Consider the following 15,974-nt stretch of genomic DNA (forward strand, 5'->3'; position numbering starts at 1 on the left):
CCAGAGAATGCGCTCTGAATTTTTTCTAGCATATACCTTTAAAAGCAAAGCGAGACAACTTTATACCAATCAAAGTAAAGGTATGTATGACTAGAGTCACTCAAGCTCCACCTAAAAGGAAAAATAGTATAAAAAGACCCAAAAAGAAGATGACTGTTAGGGAAGATACCATCATGGACAAGTCAGGAGGACATCGCTGACTTCTGGGATCAGTCGATGGGATGAACCCCTCTTTCCCCCACCATAGGGATGCTATTGGGTGAGATTTGAACACTTGGCTGTACTGAGTGCTTCCCCAGGAAACTTAGAAATCTATATCGAGTCGCTTTCTTTTTTGATTTTGCACGCTGTATTCAATATTTGCCTGTGCTTTGCAGACAGTGTATTTATCACTGGCAATCTGAAAGAACCTGTACTGTTGCTTTAATAAACTGCGCTGCTCGTTAATCTAGTCGTGATAGTTCGTTAACGCAACCAAACTCCCTAAGTGTGGTAGTTCTCGTGCATTGAACGCAGCTAAGCCAAGAGTGCAGTGTGCTATAAGTACATCCGTCATCGTGACAGTTGTGCGACCAGACTTAAAGTGCTGAATTGGACATTACTCAGAAACTAAACCTAGCCACCCCCAGCCCCTCTGACATCTGAGGATAAGCTGGAATGCAAGGGGGTTTATTTTCTGCCAAATTCCTTTAGCCTTTAATGCAACAGAAGGTATGAGGGGTTTAGCAAAAATCATGAGTGGTGCTGAGAAAATAAATGGAAAATAATATTAGTAGTAGAGATTATCAAAATTAATCCAGCTAGTACCAGTTTCCTACACTGGAATTCTTAGGCACAGGATGGTATCAATGCTAAAATAAATATATGGTCCAAAAATTTGGAAAAAATAAAAAAACATGGATTCATAATCTTTCCGCAAAATTACTACCGTATCTTAGAAAATCCCAGCTGCAGACTGGGATGGTATTCTGAGGAAGCTTCTATACGTTCTTGTCAATTTTTCTGATATTCTTCCCTAGGCATTCGCTGTTATCCACTATTCAAGACGTGTTACCAGGCTAGATGAACACTCTGGTCTGACTTGATACAGTCTTTTTTGTTCTTCCCTACTGGAGATGTCTTATACCAACAACTCCGAATTTGTAATACAAATTCTGTATTTCTCTGTCATAGTTAAAAAGTTTGCCATCATCTGTACAAGGCTAAATTATGCACTGCATTCACTTTTGGTTCTTTATATTTTGGAGACATGACTAACACTAAGTGAAAAATTAACAAATTAACAAAAGGCAATTTTATTTTTTTTTTAACAAAGGTCTTTTCTGCCTCTATAGTCTATCAGTGCAAATAATCTTTTTTCTTTTTTTTTTTTTTTTAGTTAAATAAGTCTTTAAATGTTCTTTCAATAAAGCAGCATGCAGACTACATGAAACCAGTAGAAGCAAAACTGCCAGTAGATCATATTTATTTGAACTTACAGTAAAAAGATACTATAGAACAACCATTTGTATTTTAATACTGCTCTGGTTCTGTAGTAAGAGTAATAGCACAATAATAAAAATGTATGTCTTACTATCACGGCCTTTAGGGCATTAACAGGCCTTAATGGCCCTGACCAGCCTCACCCAGAGCTCAGCCATGGACCCTCAGTCCCTGACTGCCTGTGACCCTGCCCCCGGATGGACCTGAACCTGCACTGTAGCTAGCTTATCTCCTGGATGGAGCCCTCAAGCATATGCTGTAGCCTTCTCTCCAGTCCTGCCTCTGGCTCTGTCTCTTTGTGCTCCTGGTTGGACTCCCTGGATAGTCTCTGGACCTGGGTCATCGCTTACCACGTCTGGAGCTGTCAAAGGACCCTGTTACCAGCACCTGGGGATGGTGCCTGGTCAGCAAGGGCACTGCCCACTCTGGAGTCACCCTTGGCTCCCAGCTCGCCTTCCCTTACCGCAATTCTAATTATATTAGCCCCCTTTTATTGGCAGGTTTAGCTCTGAGGGTTTATGGTCAGCTAATAACTGACTTAGATCTACTGCGCCATCTTTTTTTCCAAAAATTGTGCACTACATCTAAGTACCAAAGATGACACTAATACAAAATGTTTAGGGACTAGAAATTAAATTATCCTCAAAAATCTAAGTTCATGACAAATCATTTTAAGATCACTAATGGCACACACAAAGAAATTCATTAAATAGGATGCTGAAGAGTTCAAACCTGATATAAAGCAAGAGTGTGTCCATATCTCTGGAGTGGCCCTTTGGATACCGGTACTACGTTCCATATACTGCTTTCCAAATTGTAGCTAGAAGAGAAATAGAACAGTAAACATTTTCTACCGGCAGAGAAATAGAGGGTTTTGTATGTTCAGACTAACTTCTGTTTGGCAGACTTGATCAGTCACTGTTTATCTGATGTGGTAATTTGTTAGCAGCAGTAACTTGATCACTTGTAACTGTTACAACAGTATATTAACTTGTGATAGTGTAATAAGTGTTCATCAAAGCAGAACACGAGCAGCTCTTTCAGGAACCCATCAACAATCTCAGAAAATGGGACTGTAATAAAAGTCACCAGACTTATAAGGAAGTTATGAAACTGGGATGCTAAACTCACTGTTATTAGCTACATAAAAAACCCACACCCCGCTAAACTGCTCATGTCGCAACCTTTTGCACTACTTTGAAGACTTATTGTTGAGCACCCTCTCAGCTGCATGGCTGATTTTAATTTCCATTAAATTTTAATTAACAATTAATCCATTAGTGCATTAAGACACAAGCTAGAAGAGAGCTAAAAAATAAACAACAGAGGTAGAAAAGAAAAACACCAAAGGTGATGGGATTTGTTTTGGATGATTGCAAACATGTAGAAGAAAACAAGAGGTAGACAAAAATAGGAGATATAAACATGCTAAAAAACATATCCTAACACTTGCATTTGCCACATTTAGGGCCTCTACATATTTACAAGTTACCATCCAAATCACCTAGGTAATATATACACTTGCTTCAACTTTGTTTTCAATAGGTGGTCAAATACACATACGTACAAACTGTCATAAATATAAGAACTGAAACACGGATGACCTGCCTAACCCTACTGGCATGGCACCAACAGCCTAAGTGCATGCATTAAATACAAGTCTCCTATAATTATAAATTAACTTCAATAATGCAGATAGCATTCTAGATGTACTGTCTGAAAATATCAGCACATGGGTTTCTTTCACCATTTTACGACCGCAAACATTTTTATGTTTTGCAGCAAAGTATAGCAACAGTTTTCACACAACTGAAGAAATTACATATTAGTATCAAATATAGTTTGATGTTACCCATATTTTCACTTTTTTTAATCATAAGAAAGTTACAAGCAGAAAATAAGACCATTAATAAAGAATCTAAAAATATATAAACTTTTCCATTAAATTGCAGGATAGAGGCTACCTCCCTGGTAAGACCTGTCTTCCCTAAGCCACATCAGAAAGGATATGACAACAGAGAAATCACTTACTTCAACACCATTTGGAATGAACTGTAGTTAAAAGCGTATCCACCAATCACCCACATAAATTTCCCGTGTAGGACTGCCTTATGGGAAGCCCGGCCCACAGAAGGGCTGAACGGCTTTACATTTGGTAAAATCCAGTAAGACTCCGTGGAAGGGACGTTCAAAGAACAATCTGGACCTGTTTTGTAAACAAATGTGCAGTTTATACAATCTGTTAGACGGGAATGTTAAAGCCAATAAAGCAGAAACAGGGGAGGCTTAATTACAGATGTCAGGATTGCTCATTCTGATAAAATACAGTATACACTTTTATGTTTAACAGATGCTCAATGAAAAAAAAATTGACAACAAGGGATGTCAGTCAAATTGAAAGCGTTAGATTAGCTCAAATAATAATGATCCATTTCTGCATTCTTCTCAGAAAACATACTGTATGAGTCACAAATTGAAAGAAAGGTGTAATGCATCATATTTTTAGACACTGTATAGGTCTAAAATGTGTAGCACAATACACACTGCATGTTACCTCTGGAGAGAAACTACACTGTATTTGAACTAGCAAATAACATTACAGTAAATTAAGTTACAATATAGGCTATACTATATTAAATCTCAGGAATAAAAATTTGCCCTTTTCCAATGTCATTCCATATCATCTTTCAAGAGGAAAATACACTGTAAAGAGCTTTATAAAAAGAAAGATTTGAATACTTAAGTTTTTTTAAATTTTATAGATCATTCAACAAAGCTACCAAACCCCACAACTTGATATTATTTTAGAGTGTATTTTAACCAATAATTTTTGCTAAATAAGGAAATGCCAGCAAAATGCATCATTTTTAAGTTACAGAACTATTAAAATCAGAACAGCAGAAATAATTATTTATTTTTCATTTGTTCTGTAGTAACCAAAATGTGATCTCTTCATCAGTAGTTTATGCTCTAGACATTGGAAGAACTTTAAAATCTTGTTACTTAAAATCTGAATATATTCAGAACTTTGCTTAAAAAAAAAAAAAAAAGACAGCATATGCATGCACTATTTGTCTCTTGTCGGTGACTATACTTCATTATTGACTGGCTTTATTTCTAGATGGGGAACACTGAATTTTTAGGACACCAGTGTGCTCCACTTTAAGCATTATCAATTATGGAATTGAAATTTTTGTCATCAGTGATGACATACAGATGTTGTACAACAGCTAATTTATTTCTGTAATTTGATGCTGATACTATAAGCAATGTTATGTCCCTCTCAGTCTGCCTAACTGGGATAAATCCTTCCCTCAAGCTACGGGACGTTACTAAAAAGCAAAGCTGTTGAAGTCAGAATGGGCATAACCTTCTTTGGAAATTCAATGATAACATGCTAAAAAAAAAAACAAAAAACAAAAAAAAACCACCACCAAAAAGCAAACACACCAAAAAAAAAAAAAACCTAGTCTGCATCCTAAATGTCACACATGACATCAACTTTTTAAAAAGGTTCCAGGGAAGATCTGGAAAACTACTGGCCTACTATTCTTCTGTTTCTACCAGAGGAATCAGCAGAAACTATAAGAATGGACAGAATTAGTCAACAGATAGATAATTGCCATCTACTCTTAAAAATCAGTATAGCTTTCATAAAGAGAAGGCCTGTCTTCCAAACCTATTAATGTTCTGTGAAGAAATCAAGATGGGGTGATCCAATTGATACACTGACATGGATTTTCACAAGGCTTTTAACAAATTCCTCACCAAAGACTTTTGAGGAAACTTGACTTTTGTAGCAAGAGAATTAAGGCCTTTGCATGGATAAAGAATTGACTGTAAGATATAGTAAGAAATAGTAGACAGGAGCAAATGGCCAGTTCTTAAAGAATGCGAGGTCACCTGTGGATTCCCACAAGGATTTCTGCCTATATCCAAGGTATTCTACGTACACATTAATGATCCTGAAAGAGGATGGGCAGTGAAGAAAGTTTATTGATAAAGGCAACTACTAGAGGGCAGAAAGAATAAGATCAGCCTTTGAAGAACCACAGAACAAGTTCTTGTCTGACCATGTGACTGAGCAATAAAATTACACATGAAATTCAACATAGATAAATTTTAAACTAAGTAAGCTATGGTTTAGATTGACTGAAAAGGAGATGGTCTCTTAACTAACCATCACTTGTCAGTAGCAAACTCGCATCTTAGGATAACTTATGAAAATATCACGTCAGCACTCTGCAACGGTCAAAAAAAAAAACAAGTCACATTAGGAATAGAGAACACTGTTACCATACTGTATAAATCCATGGTTTGCCTACACTTAGAAAACTATGTGTCCTATCAAGAAAGAAAATATAGTAGAGCTGGAGACTGTTTACAGGTGAGTAATAAGGATGTTAAAAGGAATTTAATGGCTTCTGTAATTGGAACTACTGAGTTGGCTAAGACTTTTTCACTTGGAAAAAAAGAAAATTTGGAAGTAATGATAAACGTCTATAAAATAAGTGACACAGAGGGGGGTAGATATGAAGAGTCTACAGCCTCTCGGAATATAAGACACAAGATTTATCAAATGCAGCTTGAAGAAGCCACGCTCAAAACAAACAAGAGGAGGTAGTTCTTCATGCAAAAAGTATTAAGATCTCCTTGGCAAGGATGCTCTCCTGACAAAAGATGGTCTGGATGCAAAGGTTTACACTGAGTCATGGAGAGACTGGACAAGCATTTAGGAGAGAGCTGCTGAAGTTTACTAAATCAAATAAGTGATCTACATCAAGTTCATAATTTTAAAATATATTTTCCTGGGCCGGGGAGCCATATTACATTTTTCCAATGTGTATTATCAATTTTAGGGCAGCTTGTTACAATTACTTCTTATACACAACCAGGCATCTAATCTGTACCGAACCAGTTGTCAACTTTTCCTAGCACTCTATAGAAGAATGATGTCCAGTAGTATTCAAATTACCTTCCATTCATTAAATTATGGAGATACTAAATTCCCATTCTTCATTATACCTTCTCCCAGAAAAGATTAATGGTATTTGAATGAGATCTAATGAGAGCATGAACAATTCAGTATATTATTTCTTAAGCATTAACAATAGATACTGTAATAGAATTGTAACCTCAGCAAGATTCTGATTTGGTAAATCACTGGAGGAAACACTTAATTTGAATCTAAAAGTGCTTAAAAATAAACAATTTATTAAGTATTCTTTGATCAGGGAAGAGCTTAGAATTATGAAAACGGTGCCTCCAGCCAGAAAATAAAAACATTTGTCTTTTATTATAGCTACCATTCTTGCACAGAAATGTAGTGGTCAATAGTGTCCCCTAGTGGCAAATACTGAATAAAACACACAAACTACTCATGCCAATTGATTTGAGATTTTCGTTTCTGGAGACAGGGAACCACAAGAATTCACATGGCAAATCCAAAATACATTTAGATGACATTGACTATATTAAAATGAGGACAAGCAAAAACTTTGTAAAAAAAAGTGAACAAGGCAAAAATCTTAACAATACTGTGAACCAGCTCAGTGATTGAAAGAAGGTCACAGATAGCTTAGAGTCTCAGTGCTTCATTGCTGGTCTACACTAAACGACAGGAAAAGTGAGATAGGAGACACACCAGGTACCCAGGTCTTGTTCTAGCATGGAGGAAGGACACATTCTAAGGAGACACATGTGAACTTAGGAGCTTGAAAGCAGCAGTTTTTCTAAAAAGAACACATCAATACCCTGTGCATGACGCACACATGCATTAAAGTGACGTCAGTTGACATTGCCACCAGAAGAGCCACCCCTGGCCTCCCCTCACCACTTACTCTTCAGCTATCATTGCTACTGGCACAAGTTGTCATACGGCTGCACCATGACCCAGACAAGGGAATGCATAAATTTGCTTTTATTTTCAGCCAGGCTAGCTTTTAATCTGGTTGTGTTCCCTTATATGTCTCACCTTGCCCACACATGCATAGTTGTGCCAACACAAGTAAGACTGCATGGCCAGGACTGCCTCTTCAGTGAAAGTGTAAAACATTCATGGAGTTATCACACTATGGATCAATCAGTACAAAAATGGAATATATAGTTGAAAAAACCCAAAGCAATAGAATAATATTGACTTCTACTGAAACATCATTTAAAGAGCAAATGCTTTTGTGTGGCTTATAAAGGCAAGGTAACTGTAGGACTTATAAATATCATTTACAGGTTTCCCTACTTAAATACATATACCATGAAATACCACCATTATTTCAGCATAAATACATTTTCTCTTCAGAAACATCACATTCACTAAATACATGCCTTTTGTACAACAGAGAGCACTACAGCTGCAGAACAAAGATAATGAAAAATATTTTTTATTATTTTCTATGCAAATATGATTTTTCTCCATTTATTTAAAATTGGATTTCTTTCTTATCTTCCTAATGTGCTACTCAATCCACTGGGGGGGGGGGGGGGGGGAAGGCTTTAAAAACAGCAAACAACTTTATAAACCTGAATTGGAACTCAATTATGTTATCCTCAAAGGTAGGAAAAAATTCTATAGGTTTAAAAAAGTGATTTACCCACACAACACAAAAGAAAGAATCTAATTTCTATTTATTGAGGAGTTTCATGAACTGCCAAAGTAACTATCTGTTCCAGTAGTTCAAGTCATAAGATCAATTTCCACCTAATGAGAAAACATCATCTACTGTCTTCAACCCTAATCTTTTCCATTGGGATCATAGGAAAAAAAAAAACAGAAGTATTGATGTGTTGAATACAAATGTCACAGTCATGTTTTTCATACAATCTAATCAAAGCATTTAAATATTAGTATTATATTTGTTTCATATCTGATCATTTGAGCTGAGAATTATTGATTTAACATAATTTTTCAACCACCACAAATATAAACACAGTATTACTATTCTGAAGTACCCAATAAAATCTTCACATGATAATGAATTTGAGATTATGAAAAATATTTTTTAGAAAAGAGAATACATCTGAATATACTTTCAATAAAAATTCTATTCGAAGTTACACCAAGCAGTAAATCACCTTTCTTACAGGAAAGTGATGAGATAGTAATGACATAAAAATACAAAGTTGCTATGTAAATGAAAAGATAAATGTTCAAGAACAGCTCACCAGTATTCTAATAGTAGGTGTATTCATGTATCCCTACACTGCCACAGCACAGCTCCACAACATCCACACAGGATGTAATTATTTCCCCCCTCCTGCAAAAAGTCTAGCTCCAAATGAGACTTAATGGTAGGCAGAGAGATCCTGGATGGGTATCCAGCTAAAGCAGCATGGTAGCAAGCTGTGCCAGGACTCAGCCTCCTCCATGAATGAAAGAGTCAGAAATCCTAATGCACACAAGCTGACGCAGTTCTTGAAACACCATCTGGTCGCTATTATTCAGTCCCATTTCCTTCCCGGATCATCCAAGGGCGATCTGGCTTTGGGGAATCTGCAGGGTCAGTCTGAGCAGGCAAGCCAAAAGGGCTGCACTGCCCGGCACTGGCCTTTGGAGCTACTCAAAGTGCCCTTTAACTCTTTGACTTCAGGTCTCAAACTCGGGATCAGCTAGGCTGGTACAGAAGAATAAGGCCTGATGCCACGGCAGTCTTTACTGGAAGCACATTGCACGGAAAGCTTTCCTAATCTTTCGTGATTGAGCGCAACCATACTCTTTGGTAGAAGCTGCGTGGGATTTGTCATCTTAATATTAAACAAAAAAATGTTTTGCTGCTTAGTCTCTAAAAGAAACAGGGACTTTTCGGATTAGCAGTAGCTGACAGTACCCATTGGATTACAGATTTTGAGACTCCATGCTAATGCCAGCAGGATATCGAGCTCTAGTATCTCGGCTAGCAACTTTTAGAAAACTTCACAGCTCTAATATTCAAAAGCCTCCTTCCAGTTTTCAAACTAGATGTATTGATGGCCAGCTTACCCCAATTTTTCTTCTACCAGTGTTGATATCACTGGACTTAAAGGGCTGGTCTGACTATACACCCCATAAATTTTTATAAACAGCAACGCTGTTCCCTCCAAGCCTTCATTTTACTAGCTGAAAAAACCCATGCTCTGTTAGTATCCTCCATAGGCCTGACCATCCTAATGCTTCTCTCTCTAAGACTGTTTCAATTTGTATTCATAAAAGTGTAGTAACAAAAATGGAGTACTAACATTTTCAAATATTTAACTGTAGATTGTGTGACTGATCATCCTACTAGTGCACCTGACACCTTACAGCCTATAGTTCGTAGAGTATATAAAACTAAGAATATTCATATTCTGAGATAGACAAGCAAGTTTTCTTCCATGTCACCTTCCACACTTCAAGCCAAGATTATAAAACAAATTCTTAATATTCTTAGTCCCTAAATGTATAAATTTACAATTTATATTGAAGTAATTACATCCCACACATTACCCTAACCCTTTTTTGCAGGATATTCTGGTCCTCCTTCATATTTAAAGTAACTCCCACCTTTGTATTACCAGATTTCATTAGCAGTCTTATGAGTAGATTATAAAAATTATGTAACGAGATCAGTCCCAAGATCAGTCTTTAAGTAGTACTGATATCTTTCCATCCTAAGCTACCTGTTCAGCACGCCCACTCACATTTCACAATTAAGAAGCTCTGTTCCCCTCACTGTTCCCTTATGTATTCCCTGACTTACTCAGTTTCAATTATTTCCTATCATCAAATGCTGAGGTTCAGATAAAATATATTGCATTTTCTTGTCACTTTTCTTACAAGTTATTTTAGTGTGAACTACGTTGGTAAATCCACATTTCAATTGTTTCACTATTCAATCACACCACATGTTTAATTATTTCTTTCCTCAAGTTACGGTCTAGAACTTTACACACTGCTGAAATCAAGATAACAAGTTTTGAGCTGTGTGACTCACTTTCCTCCTATTCTTAAATAAAGGTACCACAGATAATGAACTATATTTAGTATATTTCCTTATCAGGGAGATCAGCACTATCTATCCCCTTCTCATGTTCAGGGCATACTATTGCATTTGTTCATTAGTTTAATCAAGTGTTTGCATGTTCTACCTTGCTACATTCATGTGCATGCATTTTAAATAAATATTTAGAAGGTCACAGATTTCTTTTAAGTGGATTACATTTTTCATTGAACCTCACAAAGAGTAGGGGACTCTCTTCCTAAATCTCAGCTTAATTGCACATACAGAGCATTATCAGCCACTTTAATGCAGCCAACTATTTATTGAAATGAATCCAATATATTCTACTAAATTTGCTTTCATTAATCACCAGATGACACCACAAAGGTATTTAAAACTGAAGTTGGCTCTTCATTTAACTGTGATGTTCTTTTTTGCAATAAGGATACTTAATTTTCTCACACACAATTTTCAGACACTGAATTTCTAATTATGATAGCTATATTTTGTTTACAAATTGCACAAAGTCCTCCAAGGATGCTTGACAAGTTAGTAAATTCAATCTGAACATAAAACTGAAGAACGTGTTTCCAGTATATATGAAATAACCATTCACGTTAAGCCAATTCCTTCCTATGAATTCTATATGTGCAAAATTTCCATAGACAACTCTCATTTCTATGATACACATAATGAAATTTACAAATATGGAGTGCAGAAATTGGATTTTAACTTAAAATTGGGGGAGGAAAAAATTCCTTGGGTTTGTGGTTTTATGTGCATATGTAGTATTAATGCACATATATTTAACAGGACATCTCCCAGACGGTAAAATTGCCTTTTCTTCTGACTGAATTGATACTTGGACATGAGAAAACCTGAAAAGGAAAATCTAGACAAAGAGGGCATTATCACAGGGCAGAACAGTTGTAAGACACTTGCTTCTAATTTTTTTTTTCCTTCCAAAAACACGTTTGTCCAAAGCAAATGTTATATCATAGGTCCTCTTCTCTGAAAATACATACTTGTATGCTTTCTGTTCAAGAACATCCAGGCACAACAGGCCAAAATCTCAGATTTCAGACCTCTCAGCATTTGGCACAAGCTCTTTCCAGTGTTGCACTTCAACTGCCACTGCCTGACCTCACATCTCAGACCTTCTCCATCAGTTTCAATAAACAAGCACCACACAAGCACAGCTTTGCTAAATCTCAGCACTGAGGAATACGGCAGGCCAAATGAGACTATGACATCAAAGCCTTCCACTGAAGCAGAGGGAATGAACTCAACTGTAGTTGTTGCAAATACTCTGATAAAGTAATCAAAATTTGATCACATAGAAGAGTTAGGCTTGATTAAGAAGTAGAAAATTATGAAACATAATGTATAGGATTGTTAAGTTTGAAATAGCTAACCATAGAAACCTTACCAGGAAGTTACTGGGTTTTTCTACGTTTTGTTTTAAGAAACTAAGGAGACCATCGTGGACACCGGTTATGCTGCTTAGAAATCCCCTTACCCTTCCCATCTTGATTTGAATATCAAGAATTCCAATCAGTAGAGCTAGGTAGAACTGACCAATGATTGTTTGGGGGTAAGAATATTGATAAGGTTATATAACTAACAGACCCGATCATTATAAAGGTTAAATTTAATAGCGAGCATATTATGCATCTTTCTGTAAAAGAACTTATGTAACAATGACTCGACAGAAAAAGTATATAAAAACTGATGGGTTTTGATATTAAGTTGGACACGTTGGGCAGAGCTATCCCCCGTGTCCCCAGCGCTGCAATAAAGAAGTGCCTGCTTATCTACTTTGTGTAGATGAGTTTTTCTTCCGATGGCTAACATAGTTAGTCCTTTCAGGATAATCTAAGTTAGACAGACATCGACATAGTAGTTCTGGCCATACTCAAGACGCTGTTAGAATAAACGCCATAGTAATGAGCAAGGCAAAATACTGGATTTTACACTGTAGTAGTCATAGCACTCCTTTTATACTTTCATTGTTTACTTTTCTCCTTACGTAAAGGCTCATTTTTTCCCAAGAGAGATGTTATAAAATTCAAGCTGCCTGAATTGCTAATAGACATATTTCAAAGTTAATTAGTTAATTTCAGAATCTGGTCTTCTGCTACATCTCTATCTGCTAGGAGCAGCTCTGTAGGGAGAAACAACTAACTATACACATTCCAGAATTTTTATTGGTCTTTTAACTTTGGACTAGATCTGACCCCTAGGACTGAATGCCTGTTTGTAGCTGGTGTGCATTAAGTGCAACCCTGGAGCTCATCTTCTGAATGTAGTTCCATCTAAAAGGAATGCAGTTCCTGTGTTTTCAAACCACCTCATAATGTAATCCAAAACACAGTACACTTGGGGGATCAGATTTGCTTTGAAGGTACCCTGCCGATCCTCTTAAAGACCAATGTAAATGCACCCTGTAATTCCTCCCTAGTAGATCCCCTTCTTGCTTGCAGCACTGATGTTCAATCATGAAAGTACCAATAAAGTTTCTCTTAAATGCAATAGTGTCTTCAACTCTTCCCCCCCCCGGCCCCGTCTGCACCCAGTACTGAAGGTATCAGCACCAAGAGCATCCCCACATCACCCTGGACAATGGAGAGGAAGCATACTGTGCCTGTGCAGGGGCTCTCGGTGACAACTCCCACTAAGCATTAGTCACCACTAACTCCTTAATCTCCCCATCACAAGATTGTTTCCTAGTGAGCATATCAATTTTGTGGCGTGACTTGAGTTCTTGCTGGTATTTACACCCCTCCCTAAAGTGCTGATCCCCAAGATGGGCACTATAATCCGATGTTATCTCTCAAATGCCTGTCACAGAGAAAGGGTCACTTCCTCTCTACTCAAAATTCCTCATGTGAAAACTATTACCTACAGTGATTTGCAAGTCTTCTAACGATCGCTGCTTTCTAAGACAGCCTTTCTTTTGCTGACACAGCCTGCAGCCTTTGTTCCCAGATCACTTTACATTAAGTGATATTAAGACAAATTTTCTACACTATGACTTTAAACTGGATGATTTATAGCTCTTTAAAATGAAACTATCTTCCTTTGTTTACCACACAGTGAATCTTATTGGCTTACCTGAAAATTCTACCAGGAAAAATTATATGTAATAATAGAAATCTTTTATAAAGATGTTGTTTAACATCAGACAAAAACTGGTCACTGGAAAATTCTCCAATTAAGCACGTAGCTACAGCATATTTTACAGGTAGCTATATTTTTATTTCCTTCTGTAGAAGAGTTTTCAACCTATTTAATATGTGGCAGGCTAGTTATTTCCTTTACATGGTATTAAATCAAGCACCTTGAAGAAATCAAAGAACATCTCTATCAACAAGACCTGTAATATTACTTTTAAAAAGCATACAACACATTCATAGTAGTTAGCAATATTTTCAGCATGTCCAAAGATAGTCCATTTAACCCTTTTAAAAATGTGGAACTGTTTACAATCCTTCCGGTTATCCTGAATTTTTAAACCTGTTACAGAATGTAACTGTTTTGAAATCTCTTCTGCTCATTTACAGCCTGAGACAATCCAAGACAAGGTGTTCCTGGTATCAAAGAGAATTTGCTGGCTGTAAACATATATTTGGCAAAAGGTAACATCTTTCTACAACAACCTTTTTCTACTTCCTCAACAGGTCAAACAGTGGAAGAGCCACCACTTTTGTCTCAGCCAAGTCCCCATTTCTTTTTTTACCTGTGCCTGGCAAAGAAAAAGAGAGCAAGTTGGTAGTTTTAAGGCAACTTTTTTTCCTCCCTCAGTTAAATCCCCAGCCTTTATCAGCAGACATCAACACATTCTGCTTTAGAATATCAAGACAGGTTAGCCAGTAAAGGGACAGCATAATATGATGTAGTACTCATAAAACGAATCGCTCTTCAAGAAAAACTTCAGCCTGCTTTATGTTGCCTGAATATTTTAAATTAACGAGATTTCAGGTAAATACTAAATTTTCTTCCTATATGTACTTCTGAAACAAGCAATCTCAAACATTTAACATTATTAAACATTATTAGCATTATTAAAAATAATAATTTTATTTTGAAGAAAAAGTACATTTAACAAGTACATTTTTTAAAATGTACTTTTTGTTAAAAATAAAATAATAATAATAATAATTATCATTATCATTATTATTATTAAATTATTTGCCTTCCAGGTCTAGAAGATTTTATTGTCATGGCTTTATTCTATACTAACTGCAAATATCTACAAGATCCTTCTTCCACAAAATGTATCCAATAACGAGAGGACCCTACTTTTTTACTCAAAACAATTATTCTATCCCAAAGAATACAGTGTTCTCTTTCCTCAGAATACTTGTTTTAAACGAGAAATTTTCTGCAGAGCTGCTCCTTCCACAGCATCCACAAGATGTCACCATTGTAAAAGAAAGAAAACCCGTGCGTTGTAAAATATGAAAGACCTTTTCTGAGTTCTGTTCTGAACCATGGATTTTATTTATTGTACATCTCAATCAATGCAGTCCAATAATTTTTTTTTTTAATATAGGGACTAAACACACTCAAAAAAAAAATCAAAATGTGAAAAACATAAAATTCTCTTCAAAAACATAGAAATCAAGACCCTACTTTAGCCACTTGGTTTGAATTACCAAACAACAAAAAACTTGGCAGACAGCAAGAGTAGTAAGATAAGTAGAAACATTTATTATTCTAGCATTGCAAATAACCCACATAGAAGATACTGTCAGTTTAGAAACTATAGAATATATAGATGCAAATAAATAAATAAATAAATAAATAGGACAGAAGCAAGTAGTCCCCCAGAGAGCTTAAGGAAAGTTTGGTATTGTTTTGCATTTAATAAAGAAAAACAATTATGTATCCAACCCAGCTCATCTGTCACAGAATAAAAAAATTAAATTAATTGAAATCTATGCAGCTTTGGTGAAAATCCAAGCAAACAAATTATCTCTATTTAATCCTACTCACTGTAGGAAAGAATAGGAAGCTAGTATGCACAGAAATGCTAGATGAAAAGAAGGTACTAACTCTGAAAGTTAGACTTCTAATTTTATTTTGTGCTCAAAACTTCTAATGAAGATTATACCACTGTAGATGAAGGTATAGTCTAAAAAGTGCTTCCAAAGTTTTGTGACTTTTCCCCATTTTGTGCATAGTGATCTGAAGAAGCAAGTAATCAACATGCAAATAAAAGGGGGATATTCTTGCTGCAAGTTCTATTCACAACTTCCTTACAGAGATTAAGCTTTCAGGATTTTTTTTGTGCACTACAATCACAGAAGGTTGTAAAGGACTCAGTAACAAGTCTGCGCTGCTTCCATCCAATGACCATATTGCTAACCCACTTCCTTTCTGTGGGTGCACTGACTGCCTTTTAATGAACAACTTCATTAATTATTAAGAAAAGAAATGTATTAAATCTCATGGTGTCTTTGGTCTAACAGGTGTGACAGCTAATAGGAGTAAGTCAGTCATTTCCTCTGACATGCAAAAAGAAACAGCAATAAAACA

General features: G+C 36.2%; 1 protein-coding gene across 4 annotated transcripts in view; it reads right to left on the reverse strand.

Moving 5' to 3' along the window:
* The window catches only part of ATRNL1 (attractin like 1), a 539,891-nt gene that overhangs the window by 473,326 nt on the left and 50,591 nt on the right, over positions 1-15,974 (reverse strand). For all 4 annotated transcript variants that reach the window (XM_030030646.1, XM_030030645.1, XM_030030649.2 and 1 more), the window contains exons 6-7: positions 3,514-3,688; positions 2,215-2,302 (exon numbers count right to left, since the gene is read on the reverse strand). In XM_030030646.1, the coding sequence (XP_029886506.1) occupies positions 2,215-2,302; positions 3,514-3,688 (263 nt within the window). The remainder of the gene's footprint in view (positions 1-2,214; positions 2,303-3,513; positions 3,689-15,974) is intronic.

This window comes from Aquila chrysaetos, chromosome 11 (assembly GCF_900496995.4).
Source record: "Aquila chrysaetos chrysaetos chromosome 11, bAquChr1.4, whole genome shotgun sequence".
NCBI lineage: Eukaryota > Metazoa > Chordata > Aves > Accipitriformes > Accipitridae > Aquila > Aquila chrysaetos.